The following is a 25,865-nucleotide window of genomic DNA, read 5'->3' as shown; positions in this document are numbered from 1 at the left end:
TGTAAGCGACGAGGAGGAAGATGTCGCATGTGGCAAGGAAGCTGATTTCCTTAGTGAGGTGCCAGAGGAGGAGTCAGCACCACAACACCCAGGAGGGGCTGAGAGAGCTGTCGGGGACAACCAAGCTGGCGCCAGTAACGTCGTCCACAGCTTTACAGTGACCAGCTACGGTCCTACACAGGTTGGCTGTGGCAGTGCTACATCTTCGGACGAGGACCCTGGGCCTACTAAGTACCCCGATCAGCCTTGGAGGTGGAAGAAGCCGCCTTCATCTGCAGCATGGGCCGCTTTCATGAAGGAACGGGGGGAGGCCCGGAAGAAGTGAGCTGGCTAAAAGGTCCATTGACCTTTCACCTTTTATTCTACTAGGACCCACCAGCTGTGGTCCTGTTTCTGGGACTGTTTCCCAATGGGGGCGAAGTGCCCCATGTTGAATTAAGTTGGAGAGAGAAAAAAAAAATGGAGGACTGTTCCCCTACCTCCCAGGCCAGGAAGGCCTTAAGCAGCACTAAAGTTGTGTGCCCAGGAGAGCTGCTCTTTTTGTTTTTACTTTTTATTTTTCTTTCTGTTGCGCTTGTTGCGCCTTTTTCTGCTGGAATTTAAAACGCTGAGGCACACCTTGAGGATGGATATCCTCCAAATCTAAGAGACTTGCGGCCTAGCGGGAAAAACCAAGACCCCCGCTAGGGCCAAGAAGAAAGAGACTCACGGGGTGTTGCCTGTGACTGTGTGCCTCAGAATGCAGCGCTTGAAGGAGATTGGGGGCTATTGAGGTGTTGGACTGTCTTAAAAATATGGACATGGACACTGTGTTTCCAGGGTCCTTACCAAGAAGGACCAGTACCTCTGAGAAGTTTTGAAAAGTTGATAATGGACTGTCCTGAATTGCTGTTCTGGGGCCCTTAACCGAGAAGGGCCGGTCTCCCATCCGAGAAGACGACTTCAGGACCAGTCGTGTACTAAAATGTTTTAGTAAATATAGTAATGTGATATGATGTCATAGCTGCTGATCTGTGTTGATTGTTTAGTGTGGTCGGGGACCACCAACATTAAAGTGTCGGGGAATGTAATAGTGGGGAAGGACGTAGCCTTCCTTAGGCACTGAAGTAGTTAAAGAAAGTGTTCCCATAGTTAGACTTCTCTAACTGTTGGTAGACCAAGCTAAGGGGTTAGCTTTAGTGGTCCAGTCAGTAGAGTAGAGGGGGAACTTAGTGCCCTGATCAAGCCTTTAGTGATATAGAGCTTGTTCCTGGCATAATTCCTTGTGGGCTGCAATACCTGTAAACAGCCACAAGATGCCACTGTCCTGGGTGCAGATGTCAGGTTGAGTCTGCTAGCAGTGTTACAGACAGTGATGGGTTAATGCTGTGTGATGACAGCTCACCGAGGGTGGGCACACTAGGAAAATCTCTGTTTAGTTTCCAGGAACAGGGAGTGATTCTTCAGTAAGAGATAGGACAGCGAACTGTGCGGGCAGCCTGAATATATAGTGGCTGCTAGGGTAGACAGGAGCTCCATACCCACAGACAGTGGGATCACTAGTGTGAAAGTCTCCCTACGCAAGAGCAAGAGTCCTGTTAGCCGGCCAGAGAAACTCATCAGAGGTAGTGAGGACCCGGGGCACATCTAGTCTGCAGGAAGCAGAGGAAGATAAATACGTAGGACTCCAGGCTAAGACTTGGGGGAGAGATATCGGATCCAGATCACTGTTGGTATTGCAGAAGAGTCTCTTGGGCTAGAGATTAGAGTCACAGAGATGCTTCACTTAAAGAGGGAACCAGAGCTGAAGATGTTGCCAGCGCCTGTGAGAGGGATAATAACCTGTCGAGCCTTACCCATTATATTTGCCTGTAAATATTGTACATATTCCTCTTCCCCAAGTAAAGTTCAAGTTCTGGTTAAGAACCTTGTGTCCTCTGAATTTATTGCTGCCCTGGTCCCAGAAGAGAAATGTCTGGAGACAGCCGCGATCGGATGGTTTGAAGTAAGTGGAGAGCACCACATACACAGCCACACATCAGAGGGAGGACACAAATTGTCTGTAGGGTGCCGGAGCAAGAGGGGGCTACAGCTCGCCCACGACTACCTCACTGGGGCACCTTACAAGTGTCCTGAATGGTCAATGATTACATTATTACTCTTCTGATACTAGGAAAACATGAACTCTCAGTTCACCCTCCATGTACAGTATAGACCAAAAGTTTGGACACACCTTCTCATTTAATGATTTTTCTGTATTTTCATGACTATGAAAATTGTACATTCACACTGAAGGCATCAAAACTATGAGTTAACACATGTGGAATTATATACTTAACAAAAAAGTGTGAAACAACTGAAAATATGTCTTATATTCTAGGTTCTTCAAAGTAGCCACCTTTTGCTTTGATAACTGCTTTGCACACTCTTGGCATTCTCTTGATGAGCTTCAAGAGGTAGTCACCAGAAATGGTCTTCCAACAATCTGGAAGGAGTTCCCAGATATGCTTAGCACTTGTTGGCCCTTTTGCCTTCACTCTGCGGTCCAGCTCACCCCAAACCATCTCGATTGGGCTCAGGTCTGGTGACTGTGGAGGCCAGGTCATCTGGCGTAGCACCCCATCACTCTCCCTCTTGGTCAAATAGCCCTTACACAGCCTGGAGGTGTGTTTGGGGTCATTGTCCTGTTGAAAAATAAATGATGGTCCAACTAAACGCAAACCGGATAGAATAGCATGCCGCTGCAAAATACTGTGGTAGCCATGCTGGTTCAGTATGCCTTCAATTTTGAATAAATCCCCAACAGTGTCACCAGCAAAGCACCCCCACACCATCACACCTCCTCCTCCATGTTTCACGGTGGGAACCAGGCACGTAGAGTCCATCCGTTCACCTTTTCTGCGTCGCACAAAGACACGGTGGTTGGAACCAAAGATCTCAAATTTGGACTCATCAGACCAAAGCACAGATTTCCACTGGTCTAATGTCCATTCCTTGTGTTCTTTAGCCCAAACAAGTCTCTTCTGCTTGTTGCCTGTCCTTGGCAGTGGTTTCCTAGCAGCTATTTTACCATGAAGGCCTGCTGCACAAAGTCTCCTCTTAACAGTTGTTGAAGAGATGTGACTGCTGCTAGAACTCTGTGTGGCATTGACCTGGTCTCTGATCTGAGCTGCTGTTAACCTGGGATTTCTGAGGCTGGTGACTCAGATAAACTTATCCTCAGAAGTAGAGGTGACTCTTGGTCTTCCTTTCCTGGTGCGGTCCTCATGTGAGCCAGTTTCTTTGTAGCGCTTGATGGGTTTTGCAACTGCACTTGGGGACACTTTCAAAGTTTTCACAATTTTTCGAACTGACTGACCTTCATTTCTTAAAGTAATGATGGCCACTCATTTTTCTTTACTTAGAATTTGTATTATGGCAAGAAAAAAGCAGCTAACAGTCTATTCAGTAGGACTGTCAGCTGTGTATCCACCAGACTTCTGCACAACACAACTGATGGTCCCAACTCCATTTATAAGACAAGAAATCCCACTTATTAAACCTGACAGGGCACACCTGTGAAGTGAAAACCATTTCCGGTGACTACCTCTTGAAGCTCATCAAGAGAATGCCAAGAGTGTGCAAAGCAGTCATCAAAGCAAAAGGTGGCTACTTTGAAGAACCTAGAATATAAAACATATTTTCAGTTGTTTCACAGTTTTTTGTTAAGTATATAATTCCACATGTGTTAATTCATAGTTTTGATGCCTTCAGTGTGAATGTACAATTTTGATATTCATGAAAATACAGAAAAATCTTTAAATGAGAAGGTGTGTCCAAACTTTTGGTCTGTACTGTATGTCATTCAAAAATGAACCTACTTAATATAAACTACAGGCATATGGTGGTCCGGAACCTTTAGCACGAATAAAACCTACTTTACAAGATATTAAATTCCACAAGCTTTTAAAGGGAACCTATCATCAGAAAAAACGCTATTAACCTGCAGATATGGGGCTAATCTGCAGGTTAATAGCGCTATTATGCTGACGCCTGCACTTAGCCGAAGGCTTCAGCGAGAAAATGAACTTTTATCTTCCCAGCAGCGTTCCTGTTTCAGTCACGGGGGCGGCGCTGATGCTGGTTCAGTCATCGCTCTGAGTATACAGAGTGGCTGCTGTAACTGCACCCCGGGCCCTGAATGACAGCCGGCCCTAATGCCGGGGGCACGGTTACAGCTGCCACTCTATATTCTCAGAGTGGTGACTGAACCAGCGTCGGCGCCACCTTCGTGACCGAGACCTCGCCCCCGGATCTGACTGACTCTCGCTCTGCATTAGGGCCGGCAGTCGGTCAGTGCCAGGGGTGAGGTTACAGCCGTCTCTATGTATACTCAGAGCGGTGACTGAACCAGCGTCTGCGCCGCCCCCGTGACTGAAACAGGATCGCTGCCGGGTAGAATAAAGTTAATTTTCTCCCTTGAGTGTTCGGCTACGTGCAGGCACCAGCCACCATAATAACGCTACTAACCTGCAGATTGATACCATATCTGCAGGTTAACAGCGTTTTTTCTGGTGACAGGTTCCCTTTAATATCTGCTGCAAAATACTGAACGTGTGCATATACCCTAAAATGTTGTAAATGGTACATAATTATATTCTACATAGTTACATTATTATATTTTTGGTAGATGCCACAAGGAAAACCATGTTCTGGAGCTGTTAACAATAATAAACATGAAAATATGCGACATGTAAAAAAATTATTTAATGGAACGATTTCATAGCTCATCATACCCTGGCACTGGTGATGAGCATAATTACACTATGACACATGAGGCATTTCTACAGCTGAGAATACTATGCAGGCATTTCTGTGATGTGGCATTTCTGCAGCTGAGAGCACCATTATGACATTTGTGTGCTTTATAATAAAATTAGCAACAGTTTAACTACATTTTTCCATCATTATGAACATATGTAATACATGAAGCCTTAAAAATATATCATTTGTATCATCATGCCAAATTTGTGGCACACTTGTCTTTATATTTCAGAGGGAAGAACAATAATGTAACTATTTATAAAACCAGACATTTCAGATAATTCTTCTAGCAAAATAAAATGATTAAATGGAATGTGTCACCAGGTTTTTGCCATCTAATCTGAGAGCTGCATAATGTAGTGACAGAGACCCTGATTCCAGTGATTTATCACTTACTGGGCTGCTTGCTGTGGTTTTGATAAAATCACTGTTTTGACAGCAGGAGATTATCAGTAGAGGACTAGTAAACCTGCTGCAGGGTAGTGCAGCATATTCATGAGCTTTGTATATCCCCGCCCGCACCACTGATTGGCAGCTTCCTGTGTACACTGTACGTGGGCAGAAAGCTGCCAATCATTGATGGGGGCAGGGTTATACAGAACTCAACATTCAGAGAACATCAAGATCTGCAGCAGGTAAAACAGTGATTATATCAAAATGATAGCAAGTAGCTCAGCTACTGATACATCGCTGGAATTAGGGTCTTTGCCCCTACATTATGCTGCTATTAGATGGGTTAACAAAAATCTGGTAACAGCTATGCGCCCCATCTGCACAGAAGACATCACGCTAGGCCAGCAAATTAACCGCCATGCCAGGGAACCCGAAAGACCAGGAAATTCAAGCGGCTCTTGTCCACGGCCAGAGAGACACTGATCCAATATGGCGCAAAGCAATTTGCTCATCTCTAATCCCCACCAATACTGCACTGATGATGGCATATCCATTTGTCCATTATTTATATGACCACTGCAGACAGTTATTAGCTTGATTGGTCATGTTGGTATGCAACCAATAAGACCATTGATTTGGAATTGGATAGTTGTGTAATAAAATAAATAAATAAATGCAATAAAGTTATGTAATAAAAAGCATGGCCAAACCCTCTAACATATGACAAACAAGATGGCTATGCAATTGACTAATATGCAGGGGTGGAATTACCATTGCAACGTCTGCAGCTACGCAGGAGTACAGTTGGTTAGTGGCCCACAGTCATTCTTAAAGCAGTTTCCTACTATCAATTATATTGCACATAAAGGCAGAACCTAATAAAATCCATAGCTTATTACTACTAGTGGATTGTTAGAGATAAATATGGGCTTTATGATTAGCTAAAGGATGAGATTGTTCCCAGATAGTTACCTACACAAGAGCCCTCTATTGTCTAAATCCGCACCCCACAAGTATATATTACTATGGCTTCATTGACATAGATTGCTCTGGGTCAATACTATATCTGCAGATAGAGATTTTTTTTCTCAAAGATTCCATGAAAAAAATGCCAATGTGATGTGCCTTGACAAGAAAACACTACAGTATTTGCTGTGACAATGAAACAATGTTACATACTATTAATAAGTATATTTCAATAATGTAACCATTGGCTAGCAAACATGTATGCTCTGAAATAACTATCATCTCTGTCTAGTTTATAGTTAACATAAAATTCTAAAGGAATGTTCAAAAATTAAATGATGTGCTCGAGAAACCCAAGTTTCACACTTTAATAAACTGTTCTTTACGCTTGGAAATAGACCCCTGTAGCATAAACAATAGGCATGTCATAATTGTCTCTAATGAGTGTACTTTCTAGTTATCAGATTGTTTTCCCAGCAATGAAAACTCTATTTAAATGTAGTAGATTGCTGGCAAATGTTTAATGCACTTATTTGCTTAACGTCTTCTTAGAGTAATACCGAGTATGACTCTAAGCTGACTTAACGGAGGTCTAAAGGGTTTTATTTTGGATTGTTAGTTCTGTACATTGAGCCAGTTATTCTGTTCCCATTAAGCAGAGTATTATATTATATTAGAGGAAATTGGTCCAATTTGTCTGAATACAATAATCTCATAATCATTCAATCTGAGTGTAGAAGCCAAAAAGTAGATTTTAGATAACTTTTAAATTTTACAGATGTATATTCTCTGCTCACAACTAGTAGTGGAAAGATATGCCAGACTTGTATAAGATACTGTAAACTTCAAGACAATATAATCTAAAAAAATATATTACAACAGCTGTCTCAATACACCCAGAATTGTGCTACAACAATGAATACTTCTAATAATACAGTGAGTGAGAGAAATTACATTGAATGTGATGAGCGACTATAAATCTCAGCATTGTGTAATAAAGTTTTCATTACTGTACAGCTATCCTATAAATTCACTAGCGTGTCAGTTAGCGCATTTTGTTCTGCTAATATATTCCACTTTATTTTACCGTGGTGTGTGATTGTATTTGCTATATGACAACACAGCATGAATATAAATTCCAATCTAGATACATTTTTCATGGATATTTCACAGAAAAGCATAAGATTAGAGATGAGCGAACCTGAACTGTAAAGTTTGGGGTTCGTACTAGACACTAGATGCTGAACTCCAAACACGGACTTCTGGAAGTCAGTTTTACAGTTTGGGCGTCGAGAGATTTTACAGCTCCAAATTTCGGGTCACCATTGATTTCTTTGAGGTTCAGGTTCAAGTTTGGGTAGAGTTGTGGTACTCAAACCGAACTTTGGACTAAAGTTTTGTTGAAGCCGACGAACCCGAACTTCCAAGGGTCCGTTCATCCCTGCATAAGATAAGTAACACCATTTCATGGAGTCATGAAAAGTTCCACCTCCATACAGTGTAAAAAACATCCTGATAAGCATGAATACCAACAGTGTTAGTTTTATACTCCCATAAACATGAAAAGGGTTACATCAGTGTCTAAATCATTGGTACACAACCTGTGACCCACAATGCCAATCTTTGAGAAGCCCACCCATCAGTCTGTCACATTGTCAGCATAAGAATTATCAGGATAATTGTATAACTTTATGAATTGTATTTTAACCAAATGAAGCAAAGCAAATCTAGAAAAACTGACACTGTGTTATGCCTAGTGTAGACCATGACTGATAATGCACCACCTCTTCCTCTTCATGTCCTACAGCTAGGCAAGCCTTGTGCATCAGTCTGACCCAAATTCTTATTTCCATAGGACACACCACTATGTAAAAAGTGGAGTAGTCATGATCACATGCGGCACTCCCTGATGGTGTGTATATGAGTTATGAAATACATTTGTTTCCAAAACTACTATAAGCAATAAGGGAGATGGTGTGCATGTGTAGCCACTTCTCCTCTTCTTTAATATACCTACTGTTCTGACAGGTTGGGGTCCCACTGGAACTCTGCTTTATCAAACATTTATGTCACATGCTGTCAATATGCTATAAATATTTTGGATGTGACCCTTGGACCAGAAAAGATTGTGCACCTATGGTCTAGAACTCTAGATAATATATCCTTTATCTGTCAATCGCAAAGGCAATCTCTATTAGATGTAGAATGTACGAGAATGCCTTTACACTAGGGATGAGCAGTTGTAGGAACGTTCATTTCCTGTTAATCAGCCAGTATCAACAGGCTGCCAATCACGGACAAATGAGCAAAATGCTCCCTCGTCGGCAGAAATCTTTTTTAAGCTGGCTTAAAAATCATTATTTCCGGCAACACTTGTCCTACGTAAACAGAGGATGTGCTGCCGAAAAGAATGACTGTTAATGTGCAGAAAATTACTCTGTTACCAATTGTACTGTGTGCATGAGAGTTGCAGTCATCTTGTCTAAACAGGCTTTTAAATTACATTTAATGGCTACCGTTGACTAGTGTAAATCCACCCTGATATTACAAGAGTTGTACCTTTAGTTCAGTGTTCTCATCATCATTAATTCGGCAGCATACTATATATGATAATTGTAATTTATTCTTGTGATTGATTGAGAACTGGACAGGTGAATGTTCACTCACACATCATTCACACAAACCTTTAAAAAAAACATTGTGCATCTAGTCTGAATTGGCATTAGCTATCCAGTACGTCTTGGCATGCAAAGTTTGTATTTTCTTGTAAATGCATCAGAATTGCAGACAAAGTAAAATTTGTTAATTTGTTCACCTTTACATGAAATATATGCTTAAATGTACTTAAACAGGTTCACTGATGTATACGTTCATGTAATAATTAAAGATTAAGGAAGACACATAACATATACTAAAAGCATACTATGTTGTATTATTTCATTGAAAGACAATAAAGATATATAAGTGAAACATAGAAAGAATACAAAAAATGATAATACCAGGAATGTTGTTCTCTGTAATCCAGCATAGGTATGAATGTTCACCCTGGGGGAAAATCAGAGAGTGGTAGAGTAAGGAGTGCGTGTAAGTAATTCAATATGAGTTAAATATAATTCATATAAATTGCCAAGCCAGGATGGAGGAAACCGAAATCTTAGTCCATGCCCTAATAGTCAATCCATCAGCACATCCCCTGCAATATATACCTCTTTTCAGAAATAGTCTAGATACCATTACAAGCATAGTATGTTTAATATTATATAAGTAAAACAAACAGAATGTCAGCATGTTTTATAAATGTCTTACATACCGGACAACCAACAATTTATGGACCTGTCCCATTGTTTAAAGTCTCAAACGCTTCAAAATGTTCTTTGCATAGTTGAATGCAGTTGTGGTATCAATTTTATTTAACCCTGTGTACAATTTTAGGAAAGTTTTGAGCTGCACCTACGTTTTCTTTGAATGATGTATTTTTATATTGATATATTTACTCTATTGTTATTGGTCTTGAACAAGCAAATCTAAAAATGATATTCAATGTGTAAACATCATAAAAGGCAAACATTTTCTACTGATTTTGTTTATCATTTAGATAAGGAAAATCAATGAAAAAAATACATAAGCTAAGTGTTCCTTACATGAGAATTTTGATGCCGTACAGTATGTTGTTTGGTTTACTACATATTGCAAAAGAAAATCAAAATTGTATTTGTCATTCCTAAATAAAAAAAAAGGGGTATAAGGTTATATTCACACATTATGTTTTTTCTGTGTTTTTTTCTGCAGGCAAAACCTGCTCCATTGGTAGTCAAGAAGCTACTTACAAAAAGCAGATTTTGCTGCATTTTTTGCTGCGTTTTTTTGCTGCATTTTTTGCTCCTTTTTTAGGATCCCAAAGTTCAGCTTTGCTTCCGCCATAGAAACATGAACAATGCAAGGTGTTAGGTCACCAATGCAACACATACAGTATGTAAAACCATAAAACCATTTTGGAAAAAAAGAGCAATTTTATGTCTGAAAAAATAGTGACTATTCTGAACAAAAAAGTTCACATCAGTTCATGAAAGAAAACACAATTACAAATGTAACAGCGGAGGGGAGGTGAATTGGTCTGGAATAGATTACCTAAAACATTGGCAGTGCATTGAGTTTGTAGGACACTGTTAACTTTCACACTCAGCCCTTGAGTTGATCAGGTATTGTTCAATTTCACACCCTGGTCAGCCAATGTTTTCTATACACATATCACTAATTTAATTAAGCTGTACTAATCAGAATGGCAGACATTATGGTTTAAACTTGGGAGAATCACAAAAAAGAATGGGTTTCACATACTGCTGTACATGCTTTTTTCACTAAAAATGCATCAAAACCTGATACCTGCATTTTTTGCTGCATTTTTGTACTTACTCATGGCTTTCTATGGTGAAAAAACGCTGCAAAAACTCTGAAAGAAGTGACGTGCTGTAGTTTTCAAAAACCTAGCAGTTTTCCAATTCATTCAGGATTAAAAACCAATCTGTGTGCATGAGATTTCTGAAATCTCATAGCTTTTGCTGTTACTGTAAAAAGCAGCTTAAAATTTGCATAAAAAAAACAGCAAAAAACGCAGCCTAAACCAGATAGGCACATTTCATTTTTTTGGCGCAATGTACTTCTAAACATGTTTGATGACCTTGTGTTGTTAGAAAGGTATGTCTAGTAGTTTAACAATTACTTTTTTTGTAAAGTATTGTTCATACAACACTAGGTATAAATGTATTTCATTACATTTATATGTACTCTATCAATGAGACCTAATTAGTGAGGCAAAATCCTAGTCACTATCGATGCTGAACTTCAAAGGCTAAGAGTTATATCTTTCAGACATTGAGATTTATGGGTTAGCAGCAATGCTGATGTGTAGTACTCTGGATATACAGTCCAGACAGCTGCATTCCAGAACCTGAAACAGGTGGAATAGGGGCAAAAAAAATATGAATTAGGGTGGCTTCAAGAACACTGTTTTGAGTCAAAGTCAAAGGCAAATTCCAAAGGAAATATAAAGAAAAGGCTTAAGGGCTAATTCATCAGCAATGGTTTCATATGCTAGTCTTGGTACAGGATGCACTGGAGTAAGATGCACCAAATTCATTACGAGACGTTCACCTCTTAAAGAATTTGGTGTATCTCTCAGCTGCAGTGCACTAGTGTCAGAAATAACCTGCAGCCGATGACTGAAGTAGATTTTTTGTATTGTACACCACTTTTGTGGTGTAAACTGTGATGAATTGGTTAGGCCGCACTTGGCCATACTCCTTTTTTCTAAGCTCTTCCAAAATCAGCAACATTTTTAAACATTTTATACAGTTTTACACCAGATTTTTGCCGCAAACTGTTTCCCTTTAAGATTGTTGCTTGATTCACTTAAGGATTTGGCTACAAAAACTGCATGAAAACTGCAATTATTGATATTGTAAATAGGTATCACTTTGCCATTATGACTGAAAAAAAAGATTATTCTTCAGTGGTAGAAGGGTATGTTCACACTTGGTGTGTTTGATGTGTTTATTTTTTCAATATTGAAGTATCAATGTGTTGAGCTTGAATCCAAACATACTAGACCAGACCCAGGCAAACTGCAGCCCGAGGGCCACATCAGGCCTCTGGCTGCTCCAGTCTGGTCCATGGACTGAGGTATTTGAAGTACTGAAAACACTGACCTATTGGCCGTAACTTGCGTCCCCCCTTCACCACTTTGTGTCCACATGTCACAGCTATATGCATCCTCAGGATGCAAATAGCAGTAAATATAATGGAGGAGGAGTGAGCTGCTGGCTCCTTCTTCCATGAGAACAGTAATTTTGACCAAAAGTGTCCAAACTTTTATATGCCACTGTATACATGAGGGCTATGTTAGAGCTTATACTGTATATAGGGGGTCTGTTTTGGGGCTCATGCTGTATATAAGGGGCTGTGTGGAGATTCATGGTTTATATAGATGGGCTGTGTGGGATCATACTGTATATAGGAATCTGGGTGTGGAGACTCATGCTGTATATAGGGGACTGTTTTGAGTTTCATACAGTATATAGTTGGCTGTGTATGGGATATTACTGTATATAGGGGACTGTGTGTGGGGGCTCATATGGTATATAGGGGGTATCAGCATACTTAATATTAAGTGATACAAATAATATTAATATAAATAATTGTAATTAATGTGTTAATATTAATATTGAGCATAATTTATTTAAACCTATTGGCTCGGCCCTCCACAACAGTCACAGTCTGTGACCCTCTGAAACATAGATTGGTCATTATTGTATTAGACCAATGGCTTCTATGTATAATTATATAAATGTCAAAAATATCATATCCTAGTCACATGATAAAACCTGTACAGTCATGGTATTACTGGTATGTGGTCATACGGAGCCTCCATGAAAGCAGTGCTTCCATGGAAGAAAATCCTCCATAGTCCCCTAAGTAAAATTATAAGCACATTGTGGTACATTATTGGTTCTTAGATTCCTATATACAGCATGCTATATTATTTATCCAGTAAGATCTTATGGGTTGGGACCTTTCTCCATTTGTCTCATTGTTTCTTCATCGGTGTTGATTACATGTAATTTCTCTTGTTAGTTACTTCTTCAGTTGTGTAAGGCTGATTATTATATTTACACCACATCATTTAAGAATAATATCAAAGATTATAGTTTTACAGTATGGATTCGTAGTAGTATTATGAGCATGAGTCTTTACACAAAATAGTGCTTATGAGAAACATGGATGCAAAATATGTAATATATGATTAAAGGCCAATTCAAGATCAATTACCGACCTCACGTACTCCTGAATGATAAATTTACATTACCATGGTTATGACACTGGTTAATAAGTAAGATCTGGCAGTTATTGGAAATCAGTAGGTACAGCAGTAATTCCACACGTTACAAGTGAATAACAGCTTTGTCATTATATATTACTAACCTTAATGTACATTTCTCTCTTGCAGTGAAAAAACTTAACATGAAGGTCCACATTAATATCACTGGTGATACACTGGTAATGAAATTTCACCGGCCAAACCAAAATATCAAGCTGGAAGGTTTCATTCTTGGATATGGTAGCAATTACTTTTCAAACCAATATATCCAATGGCCAGATAACGGGAAGTCATACATAACAGATGTCGGTAAGTTTTTATCTTTATGTTTGTGAAAATATATTATTTTTCCTTTATGCAAACCAAAAACGAAGAATGGAGTAACCATAAACCACCAATTAGAATAAATATCTCAAACAGTACCCATGAACGAACCCATATAGATTAAGGATAGGTAAGAGTTAAAGAGCAGTGCTGAACTTACCCATGGTGTGTATGATGGGAACTCCCCACACTGCCTCTACGTGCGTTTCGCTTCCGCTTTCTCAAGGAAAGATGCACTGGGCATTAACTCTCACCTATCCTTAATCTATATGGGTCCATTCATGAGTACTGTATGAGATATTTACATGTTCCTCTTTCTTTGATTTTTTGTCCTTATTGTATTTTGCACAATATGTGACACCAAGGTGACACACATTTATCTAATAACGTTGTTACCCATCATTTTGCATCTGTTGATTATACCATGTATATATAATGTTGTTTGATATACGCTACCCAACTGTTTATGCTCCCATGGGTGATATTATATATAGATGGGTCCCCCTTTCTTGTTCCTCCTGTAAGAGACCTCACTTATAATTGTTATGAAATTTTTTTAACATATTTCAATAAAAAATATGACTTTTATTCTAATTAATGGTGTATGGTTACTCCATTCTTTGTTTTGGGTGTGCATGTTATAGGAATACTTCACCCCCCTATAAATTCTCTTGTTACTATTGTGTGGGAACTTCACCATTCTCATAGTTCCTAACCACATTTATTCATGATGTGCTATTTGAATATACAGTTAATATTTACCATTTATAGAATGTTGCTATAGCACAAAGATTACCAAGCAAGGTGGTTGTATATTATGCTAACCACAAGTAATAGGATTTGTAGGATGCAGTGAAAAGGGTTCTTTAATACTAAAATGAGTTAGCATTTGCTGAGATATAACAAATTGCATATAGATAAATGTCACGTGCAGTAAGTCGACCATGAACATGACTCTACAACATAACTTTGACTACTCAAAACCAACTGTTTTATAAGACAAATACATATTACCAAAGTAAAGTTTGTGTAGGAAAATATAAGCAGGAAGGTATAAACATAAAGATGGATATGCTTTAGGGGAGAAACTGTTTTACATCATTTTTATATACTGTAATTTCCACTCATATTTTTTCATGATTGTTCTGTAAAGCATTATTATGTCATGGGTCCTTTCTTGGTAGCCGAAAATAATCTTTTTCTGCCATGCATATGTTGCCAATTCTGTGTCGCTCAGCAGAGCTGTAGCTGGTCTACTTTAGTTTTGAGCAGCAGGTAAGAAAAATATTAATTACACCCCTTGTACAGGTGGCCTGCAGAAGTGCCTATGAACACCCCTTTTCTCAGGAAATAGTACACGTCTTGCACTTATAGTTGCATTTAAAGCAGAAAGTTTACAGCTAAAGTGATGTTTTATTGGATAATTACCTAAGCTTTCAAAACCAGTTTGATTTCTTCATCACTAAGTTGATTCTCTTGATGAAGCCAGTTTGACTCCAAACCACATTGTTTCATTCACAACACAAGCTTTGAAACCAAAGACCATATCAGTCTAATTCTGCTAAGTATTTTAAGTGGATGAACAACCCTGGACAACCCCTTTAAATATTGTTATGTGCATTCATCTATCTACTAAATGTGTAAGCAAAGTCATCGATCCCTAAAGAGACAGTACCTTTCTTAACAAGACATTGAACTGAGACTGTGTTGGTCAATCTTTTGCCTGGGATGATACTTTTGTGGTTCAGAGTTTTAGGTGGTATGCACATTGTATGTTCACAGTCAAGGGTATTTAGGCAATGAATAAGAGTTAGTTGTATAGTGGCGATGAGTACCCATGGATGCACAGCGCAGATCTATACAAGGTCAAACATTAGGTGGACAGTTGAAGGAAGTAGTCTCTCAGAGACCAAGAGAAACATTGTAGGATGGTGGACATGTTGCAGTCCACGAGGTCCAATCACGAACTGTTATGAAAGTTGTCATGCCACTGTTTTAAAGAAAAAAAGCCAAGTCTGTTCAACTACAAAATTTTTGTCACTTTTAGGGGAAGGTTTCTATTCATCTTTGATACAGCAGATCAAGAGAAAACAAAATGATCAGCCATGAAAATTAGGCATATAAATTATAATCCCCCACTTATTTAAGAGGACACATGGTGATTCCTGACAGCAATATCCTCACTTAAGAAGTGACCACAGAAAAACACTGAAAAAACAAGGGTTTTTTGAGAGAAGTTCACGCCACCAAAAATTGTTAAATCTCACACATTACTTTGCTTCTTGCACAGCATACTTTAACCATCTGATAGCCACAAGAGATGCCAAATATACAATAGAAAAAGAAGTCTTCTCCAGCTCCAGAGACAAGGGATTTTACATTAAAACAGTTTCAAGGCACATTACTTTCTTCTTTGTAATAAGAAAACACTTAGATCAAACACGTTTTGGAAGTGCATTGAGCTGTAGGGTGCATTGCTGCAAAAGGGAAAAAAAACTCTTTAAATCTTCTTCCTTAGCGAGTGTGAACGAGCTGAGTGTGACCGGAGCTTAAGTGCCAACAAAAGTAAGTGTGTGACTTGTTTTTCAGTGACTTTGGATTCAGGGAGTTTGGAAGGGAGGAATTTGGACTGAATTGCTTTCTGTATTTTATTAATTCTTTACATTTCTTTTTACTTAACATTTCTGTCTAGTGCAATCCTCATTAGGAAATGAGCTCCATTATTGGAGCATCATTACATCTTGCCACATGTATGCAATCCTTGAACAGCCGGTCGGGGTAGCATACTGCTGCGCGAGATGTGTGCACGTTGTGCGTTTGGAAGCCCAGGTACTGGATCTAAATGAGCAGCTGGCAACACTGAGATCCATTGACAATATGGAAAGGAGTCTGCTGCTCACTGAGCAGCTGCTCACTGGGGTAGATGTGGGGGAGGGTGGTAGTAGGGAGCTTCAGGACAGTGAGGCCACTAGCTGGGTGACAGTTAGAAGGGGGGTAGAGGGAAGAGTGCCAGGGAGGCTAGTCCTGATCTGGCACACCCCAATAAGTTTGCAAAGTTGGCAGATAAGGGGGGTGACGGTACAGGGGTAGCACTGCTGCAGCAAGACATGTCCCCTGAAAGCCGGAGGAATGTCAGCTCCAGTAAGGAGGGAAATAGGAGAGCAGGGCAGGCCAGGCAGGTGCTGGTAGTGGGGGACTCAATTATTAGGGGAACAGATAGGGCAATCTGTCACAAAGACAGGGATCGTCGAACAGTGTGCTGCCTACCTGGCGCTCGAGTCCGGCACATCACTGATCAGTTTGACAGATTACTGGGAGGGGCTGGTGAGGACCCAGCGGTCATGGTGCACATTGGCACAAATGACAAAGTTAGAGGTAGGTGGAAGGTCCTTAAAGATGATTTTAGGGAATTAGGCTGCAATCTGAAAGCAAGGACCTCCAAGGTGGTATTCTCTGAAATACTACCGGTACCACGTGCCACGCCAGAGAGGCAACAGGAGATTAGGGAGATAAATAAGTGGCTCAAGAACTAGTGTAGGAAGGAGGGATTCGGGTTCCTGGAGAACTGGGCCGACTTCTCAGTTCGCTACAGACTCTACACTAGGGATCGGCTGCACCTCAATGGGGAGGGTGCTGCTGTGCTGGGGGAGAAAATGGCTAGAAGGTTGGAGGAGTGTTTAAACTAGGGATTGGGGGGGAGGGTATTCATTTTATAGGTGGGGAAGATAGTGCAGATAGTGACCTGGGCACAAATAAAGAAATTGGGGGTGGGGTTAGAACAGTCAATAAAGTAAGAAGGAATAGAGGTACAGATAGATACATAAAATGCATGTACACTAATGCCAGAAGCCTCACCAAAAAAATGGAGGAATTAGAATTAATTTTGTTGGAAAATAATTATGACATGGTGGGGATATCTGAGACGTGGCTGGACGAGAACCATGACTGGGCAGTTAATTTACAGGGCTATAGTCTGTTCAGAAATGACCGTACAAACAAGCGAGGGGGGGCTGTGTTTATATGTAAAATCATCCTTAAAACCCATCTTGCGGGAGGATATATGTGAATCTAATGTAAATGTAGAATCCCTGTGGGTGGAGATAAGGGGTGGGGGAAAAAATAATAAATTACTGATAGGGGTTTGTTATAAGTCTCCAAAAATAATGGAAGCAACGGAGAATATCCTCGTAAAGCAAATAGATGAAGCAGCGACTCAAGGAGAAGTCATTATTATGGGGGACTTCAACTACCCTGAAATACATTGGGGGACAGAAACCTGTAGTTCAAGCAAAGGTAATAGGTTTTTGACAACTATGAGAGACAATTACCTTTCACAACTGGTTCAGGACCCAACAAGAAGGGGGGCACTGCTAGACCTAATATTAACCAACAGGCCAGACCGTATATCAAATATACGAGTTGGGGGTCACTTGGGTAATAGTGACCGCAAAATAATACGTTTTCATGTAACCTTTAATAAGATGTGTAGTAGAGGGGTTTCAAGGACACTAAACTTCAGGAAGGCAAATTTCCAACGGCTGAGAGATGATCTTAGTGCAATAAACTGGGACGATATCCTGAGACATAAAGCTACACAAAGCAAATGGGAGACATTTATTAGCATCCTGAATAGGACCTGTGCACAATATATACCCTATGGGAATAAACATGCTAGAAATAGGAGGAAACCACTATGGCTAAATAGAGCTGTAAGGGGCGCAATAAGTGACAAAAAGAAAGCATTTAGAGAACTAAAGCAAGTAGGTAGTGATGAGGCATTAAATAAATATAGAAAATTAAATAAATTCTGTAAAAACCAAATCAAGGCAGCAAAGGTTGAGGCAGAGAGAATCATTGCCAGAGAAAGTAAAAATAACCCCAAAATATTCTTTAACTACATAAATCGTAAAAAACTAAAAAATGATAGTGTTGGCCCCCTTAAAAATAGTCTGAGTGAAATGGTGGATGAGGATGAGGAAAAAGCCAATTTGCTAAATGATTTTTTTTCAACCGTATTTACACCAGAAAATCGCATGACAGAAAACATGATTAGTGATAACAAAAATTCTCCATTAAATGTCACTTGCTTAACCCAGCAGGAAGTACGGCGGCGTCTAAAAATCACTAAAGTTGACAAATCCCCGGGCCCGGATGGGATACACTCGTGAGTACTGCAGGATTTAAGTAACATCATAGATAGACCATTATTTTTAATCTTTAAAGATTCCATGATAACAGGGTCTGTACCACAGGACTGGCGTATAGCAAACGTGGTGCCAATATTCAAAAAGGGGACAAAAACTGAACTTGGAAATTATGGGCCAGTAAGGTTAGCCTCTACTGTCGGTAAAATCCTGGAGGGTTTCCTAAGAGATGCTATACTAGAGTATCTGAAGAAGAATAACCTCATGACCCAATATCAACATGGGTTTACGAGGGACCGTTCCTGTCAAACTAATCTAATCAGTTTTTATGAGGAGGCAAGTTCCGGACTGGACCGAGAAAATGTAGTGGATGTTGTGTATATGGACTTTTCAAAAGCTTTTGATACGGTTCCACACAAAAGGTTGATACATAAAATGAGAACAATGGGGATAGGGGAAAATATATGTATGTGGGTTAAGAATTGGCTCAGTGATAGGAAACAAAGGGTGTTTATTAATGGAAAACACTCAGACTGGGTCTTAGTTAACAGTGGGGTACCACAGGGGTCAGTATTGGGCCCCCTTCTTTTTAACATATTTATTAATGACCTTGTAGGGGGCATACAGAGTAATATTTCAATATTTGCAGATGACACTAAACTCTGCAGGGTAATCAGTACAGAGGAGGACAATTTTATATTACAGGAGGATCTATGTAAACTAGAAGCTTGGGCTAATAAATGGCAAATTAACCTTTAATGGGGATAAATGTAAGGTAATGCACTTGGGCAGAGGAAATAAAATGTATAATTATATGCTTAATTGTAAAACACTGGGCAAAACTGTAACTGAAAAAGACCTGTGTGTATTGGTGGACGACAAACTCACGTTTAGTGGCCAGTGTCAGGCAGCTGCTGCAAAGGCAAATAAAATAATGGGATGCATTAAAAGAGGCATAGATGCTCATGAGGAGAACATAATTTTACCTCTATACAAGTCACTAGTGCGACCACACTTAGAATACTGTGTTCAGTTCTGGTCTCCGGTGTATAAGAAAGACATAGCTGAACTAGAGAGGGTGCAGAGAAGAGCGACCAAGGTTATTAGAGGACTGGGGGGTCTGTAATACCAAGACAGGTTATTACACTTGGGGTTATTTACTGTGGAAAAACGAAGGCTTAGGGGTGATCTTATTACTATGTACAAGTATATGAGGGGACAGTACAAAGACCTGTGTACTGATCTTTTTACTCTGAGGACAGAGACGGGGACAAGGGGGCATCTTGTACGTCTGGAGGAAAGAAGGTTTAATCATAATCACAGACGGGGATTCTTTACTGTAAGAGCAGTGAGACTATGGAACTCTCTGCCGCATGATGTTGTAATGAGTGATTCACTATTAAAATTTAAGAAGGGCATGGATGCCTTTCTTGAAAAGTATAATATTACAGGTTATATATACTAGATTCCATGATAGGGCGTTGATCCAGGGAACTAGTCTGATTGTCATTTGGAGTCGGGAAGGAGTTTTTTCCCCAATGTGGAGCTTAGTGTTTGCCACATGGTTTTTTTTTGCCTTCCTCTGGATCAACATGTTAGGCTATGGGTTGAACTAGATGGACTTAGTTTTCCTTCAACCTTAAAAACTATGTTACTATGTTACATGTATCTGTCTGCGAAACATGTTTTTTTTGTGTAAAAGTACCTAGTCTTAAATCCCTCCCACGGGGTCTCTATCTAGGCCACACATGTCAAACTCCAGTCCGTGGGCCAAATGTGGCCCGCAGGGTGGTTATATTTAGCCCCTGACACCAGAACCATCACCCCAATATGGGACCATTATTCTGTATGGAGCACTATGTGAGGCCCATTATACTGTGTGGTGTACTATATGAGGTCCATTACACTTTATACTGGTTAGCCCACTACTTTGTCCAAGTTATTCATTTTGGCCCTCTGTGTGTTTAAGTTTGACATCCCTGATCTAGGCCTTTGGCTGTGTGTAATAAGGACATATCTTCAACAGTGACTTTGGCACTAGCCAAATCTCTACAGAACGCTTTGTGCTCTCTAGCTTACCACCCACTTTTGTCCTATGCCAAAACCTCTGTCTCTGGGCTGTAAATCAAGCACAGAACCTTGTTTAGTAGTAACTGCAACACTTCATTTTTTAAGGCTTTGGCACCCTTTAAAGTTCTTGAATGTAACATTTTACCATAAGGCCTTAGCACCTACATTGCCAATGCTGATTCTAAATGGAGTGACAGTGCAAACCTTCAATTGAACCCCCACACCCACAATTATGGGCATGTAGGCCTTTGCATTAGTAAAGATTTAGATTTCCTAATGTTACAATCTGTTGCTCAATTACTGAAAAAAACTATGTTTTATTTGTCATGCAAATGCCAAAGCACTTCCTGAGCCTCTGTCTCCCCATCTCTAGTCCACACTTAGCACCTTCTTCTGCTTGATTGACAGCCCACAGCCAGTGAGCTGTCAGACAATCAGAAGAAGGTGATGCTATGTCTGTTTCAAAGACCTGCTTGACCAAATAAGTCAGTTGGAGGGGTCTAGAACATGTTGACAGATTCCCTTTAATATACTGTAGTATATAAACCACCTGTAATGGAGTAAACATATACACAATCATCAGGTAGTAATCCTCCAGGTTTATTTTCTGTTGTGAATGCTAAAAGGAGCTCCGCCTGCCACTTATGCAAGTCTGACTGTTAATGGATTCAGGAGTTACCTTTCAACAGAAGACAGATGTGTTTGGGCAACTTTCCAGAATGAGAATACTGTTTTCAATTTTTTATATTGTAAGAGGGAAAAACAAACACTATGTATTCATTACATTTGTGATATTACAAAAAAATAATATATTTTCATAGCAAATAAACTTGCTAAGTCTTGATTATCCATTCTTTGTCCTGGGCAGGCTAAGACTAAGATCCATACTTTGCTCATAAATAAATGTCTTTGCAACAGACCAGTTGTAAATTACTCAAGATGTGACCTGTCCTAGATTACCGGATTCCATTTTTGTTTTGACCTTTTTCTGGTCAGCCTTAGATCTTTGTTCTTTGTACATAAACATTTGTATCTAACCTTTGCATAATGATAGAGAGGATGATTGAAATTAAATAGCTTAAGGTTACAAAGTTAGTATGACGCATGTTGCTATCTACTTTGTGCCTGCAGGTATATCAAATTATCACATGCCCATTGATCTAAATTTGCTACATACCTAAAGATTAGTGACTGACCTACTGACCTTAACGCAGTGTCCTGAAGGTACAGTGCAGATAATCTGGTCACAATGGCTGCTGTAGAATGTTCATTACAAATTATTTCGACTAGTGCATGGGTCAGCAACACACAGTTATGAAACTACAACTCCCAGCATACCCTAACAGCTGAAGCCTGTCAGGGCATGCTTGTAGTTGAAGTGTCACCACTGCTGGACTGCCGCAGGTAACTGACCCTTGGTAATAATTAAAAAGAACATAAACTAATATTTGTATTTGTACAAATCCGGTACTTGTGTGATCATTACGGAGGGATTAACTACTAACACCTGGAAGAGGTACCAAAACAGCACAAGGCCATGAATCTTTAACACTGGCAAAAGAATGCCAGTTATTTCCATTCAGAATCTTGTACATTGTATTTTGATTTATGGATATGTAACATGGGAATTCCGGCTGGCTCGCTTTTTGTAGTCACCTGCAAGCTATTAAATGACTGATGATGCAGTTAGCAAATAGTTAAAGTTGTAGTGCATAAAATATATGGGATATGATTGAAATCATCATCCATTCATTGGGCGTATTAGTCCGTATGCTGTCTGTGTACACCCGGACCACACACAAAGAGCATATGGACCCATTGTAGCCAGTGTGCCAGTGCACACGGCTGATTTTCCTCAAAGACCAATGATCTGCATGGATAAAAATCACAGCATGCATTATTATTATCCAATTTACACATCAGACTAATGCAGGTAAATAGCAGGCAGCTCCTGCACTTATCCACTATGCGGACAGGCACATGGAGCTACACACGAGACAGTCACAACCGCAATTCGCAGACGTGACAAGCCCGTGTTTTATTACGGTTGTCTGTACTCGGCCTTAAGATAATCTCACATTGTACAAGCCATTGACCAATTACAAGTTATACGTCGGTGTTGAGCTACATATTTTTGTAATGGAAAATTCCATAGCTGTTATCTGAATCAAGGTAAACTTTGCTGTCTGTAAGGCTTTGTTCAGACGACCATATTTTGGTCCGAGTGCTGTCTGTGGAACAACTGACAGCACTCAGACAAATGGTATTTAATTGGGCTGTTCAGATGACCTTTTTTTACAAAGACCGAATGTCCGCGTGCAAAAGCATGTAGCATGCACTAGTCTCAGCTGTATTTCGGATGAGCTCATCCATTCAACTCTATGGGAGCATAAAAAAAATCTGATCCAATGCAGATCATCCATACAGCTTTTACAGATACATTGCAATTAACATAGGAAACTGTTGTCTTGTAAATTTTATTCACTTCTTATGTATAAAAATGGAATAGATGGTATACAAAACCATGGGGGGTCCAAATCCAAAATTGAACTTAATCCTAAATGTTTATCTATTTAATCTATTCAGTTTTCTATTATACTTTACTTAACAATTCCCTTCCGTTCCCACTCCACTCTCACTTCCTGTCTGTTTTTTTCTTACTTTTGATGATAATTCATTTGTGCTTCCCAGCATGCACTGAGTACTGTTAAATGGATTGTCATTAAATACTTAGACATCTAGTATGAACTTCACTGTTAGTGTTGGACAAACCCTTTAAGTGAAAAAAAATATTACTCAAAAGTAAGCAATCCCTTTAAGGCCCTTTCAGGCATGATCATTAGCAGTTAAAACCCGTTCAAACTGAACTGTGACAGACGCTTAAGGTACATACACAAGTCATAGTCATGTTGTACATTATTTTCTCAAAATGACAGCAAAAAAATGCCCTTACTGACAGTTTTCTGAGGTGAAGACTTTGATGTATCCGTCTCTTAATATATTACTTTTGGCTTTCACCTCTCCGCAGGTAAAGTACTGCTCAGGTGGGGCTTCCCCTCAGATACACAAAAATCTGTGCTCCCATAGACAGCAGTACATTCCTGATGACGACATGACAGCAAGTGATATGAAGTGAGCAGAAGCTTGTATTCCTAAAAAACACTGTGAAAAATCTACTTTTAGTCAGATAGCACTCTATATACTCTTTTGGAGCTATGGCTTACACATAGCTGTCCTGCAGTTTGTGTGTGTATGTATATATATATATACAGTATATATATATATATATATTATTCTCTTTGCTCCTGTAACATTAAGATATCATGTGATAATTTGGACATTGCATTGTCCAAAAAACATCCATCTTATATATGAACAGGTCATTTGTTCTCTTCAGATTCACCGCATGAACACCTCAGGGCCTAGACTGAGCGCAGGAAACTCCCTTTCTGAGGTAAATGTGACAAAATACCTCACATGCTCATTGCTGACTTCAGCCTCACTCATGCCATTTTTCTTAGGTACATTTTTTAAATGATACTAGTTTTTGTGTCTAGGTTTCCTTCAGTGCAGAGAGTTTTCATTACAGTAGTAGTGTATCTTTACTACTAATAACTTCACATGAAATTTTATCTAAGAATAACATTTTTTATACATTGCATACACATATAAAATGTAACAATTGGCCTATTCAGCACCACCTAGCATGGTAATATTATTTAGGTCACAGCATCCATTTCTCCAGTTACAGTATATGTAATCCTGCGTTATATTGTCTTGTGCCTTATTTTTCTGGTTTTGTCTACTTATCCGGAATCGGACATATCATTGGTGCAACCTGTGCGGCTATGCAGGAGCTCAAGAGGTCAGGGGGCCCATTTCCACCTCCAAACCATGTCGAATTGATGACCTACTGGGCTTCAAAGGGCCCATATATTGTGCTTTCCCAGGGGCCCTCTTCTGTCTGTGTCCACCAGTGGTACTTATATCAACCTAAGATGTTAGAACTGGGAAGGTGGAGGTGCCATACAATGTACCAAAGTCTTGGGTGCCTTTGAAAGTTGCAATTTATCAAACAGAAAATAGAACAATGTGCTACCCTGAGAATTACACTTATGCATAGATTGAAACAAATGATGCCCTTCACACAGGATTAGACATCCACAGGAGCTGACAGGAAAGCTATTGTTATCATTCACTACAATCAAGTGTCGGAAATGATTGTGTGTGCATACAAGAGAGACAGGAGGAGAAGCAATAATAAGTAAACAGCATTATAGGTATACTAGCTATTGAACCTGTTCTATGCCCGGGTGGCAAGCATTTTTATTGGTATATGGTCCCCTATCCTGGTCCATGCTCCCCCATCCTGGACCAAAATACTGTTATATGCTCACCCCTCCTGTTTATGCTTCCCCCATCCTTATCCCCAATCTTGTTATATGCTCCCCCACTCTGGTATGTGCTTCCCCCATCCTGGTCCCGAATCTTGTTATATGCTCCCCCATCCTGTTATGTGCTTCCCCCATCTTGTTAAGTGCTCCCCATTCTGTTATGTGCTCCCCCATCCTGTTATGTGCTACCCCATCCTGGTCCAGGCTCCCCCATCCTGGTCCATGCTCCCCCATCCTGTTATGTGCTTCCCCCATCCTGTTATGTGCTTCCCCCATGCTGTTATGTGCACCCCCATCCTGGTATGTGCTCCCCCATCCTGTTATGTGTTCCCCCATCCTGGTATATGCTCCCCCATCCTGTTATGTGCTCCCCCATCCTGCTCCCCATCCTGTTATGTGCGACCCCATCCTTCTCCCCCTTCCTGTTATGTGCACCCCCATCCTGATCATCCCATCCTGTTTTGTGCGCCCCCATCCTGTTTTGTGCTCCCCCATCCCGCGCCCCCAACCTGTTTTGTGCGCCCCATCCTGTTTTGTGCGCCCACATCCTTTTTTGTGCTGCCCCCATCCTGTTTTGTGCACCCCCATCCTGTTTTGTGCGCCCCATCCTGTTTTGTACGCTTTCATCCTCTGTTGTGCTGCCCCATCCTCTGTTGTGCTGCCACATCCTCTGTTGTGCTGTCCCCATCCTCTGTTGTGCTGCCCCCATCCTCTGTTGTGCTGCCCCCATCCTCTGTTGTGCTGCCCCCATCCTCTGTTGTGCTGCCCCATCCTCTGTTGTGCTGCTCTCATCCTCTTTTGTGCACCCCCATCCTGTTTTGTGCGCCGTTTCCTGTTTTGTGCACTCCCATCCTCTTTTGTGCTGCCCCATCCTCTGTTGTGCTGCCCCCATCCTCTATTGTGCTGCCCCATCCTCTG

General features: G+C 40.3%; 1 protein-coding gene across 38 annotated transcripts in view; it reads left to right on the top strand.

Annotated features, from left to right (window-relative positions):
* Nucleotides 1-25,865, top strand: part of ABI3BP (ABI family member 3 binding protein) — a 436,219-nt gene that overhangs the window by 98,010 nt on the left and 312,344 nt on the right. For all 38 annotated transcript variants that reach the window (XM_073664653.1, XM_073664641.1, XM_073664649.1 and 35 more), the window contains exon 2: nt 13,145-13,324. In XM_073664653.1, coding sequence (XP_073520754.1) covers nt 13,145-13,324 — 180 coding nt within the window. The remainder of the gene's footprint in view (nt 1-13,144; nt 13,325-25,865) is intronic.

This window comes from Phyllobates terribilis, unplaced genomic scaffold (genome assembly GCF_046119375.1).
Source record: "Phyllobates terribilis strain yellow unplaced genomic scaffold, ASM4611937v1 Scaffold_2__4_contigs__length_985480577, whole genome shotgun sequence".
NCBI lineage: Eukaryota > Metazoa > Chordata > Amphibia > Anura > Dendrobatidae > Phyllobates > Phyllobates terribilis.
The sequence above is the reverse complement of the archived record's forward strand: the minus strand, read 5'-3'. Positions and strand labels throughout refer to the sequence as shown.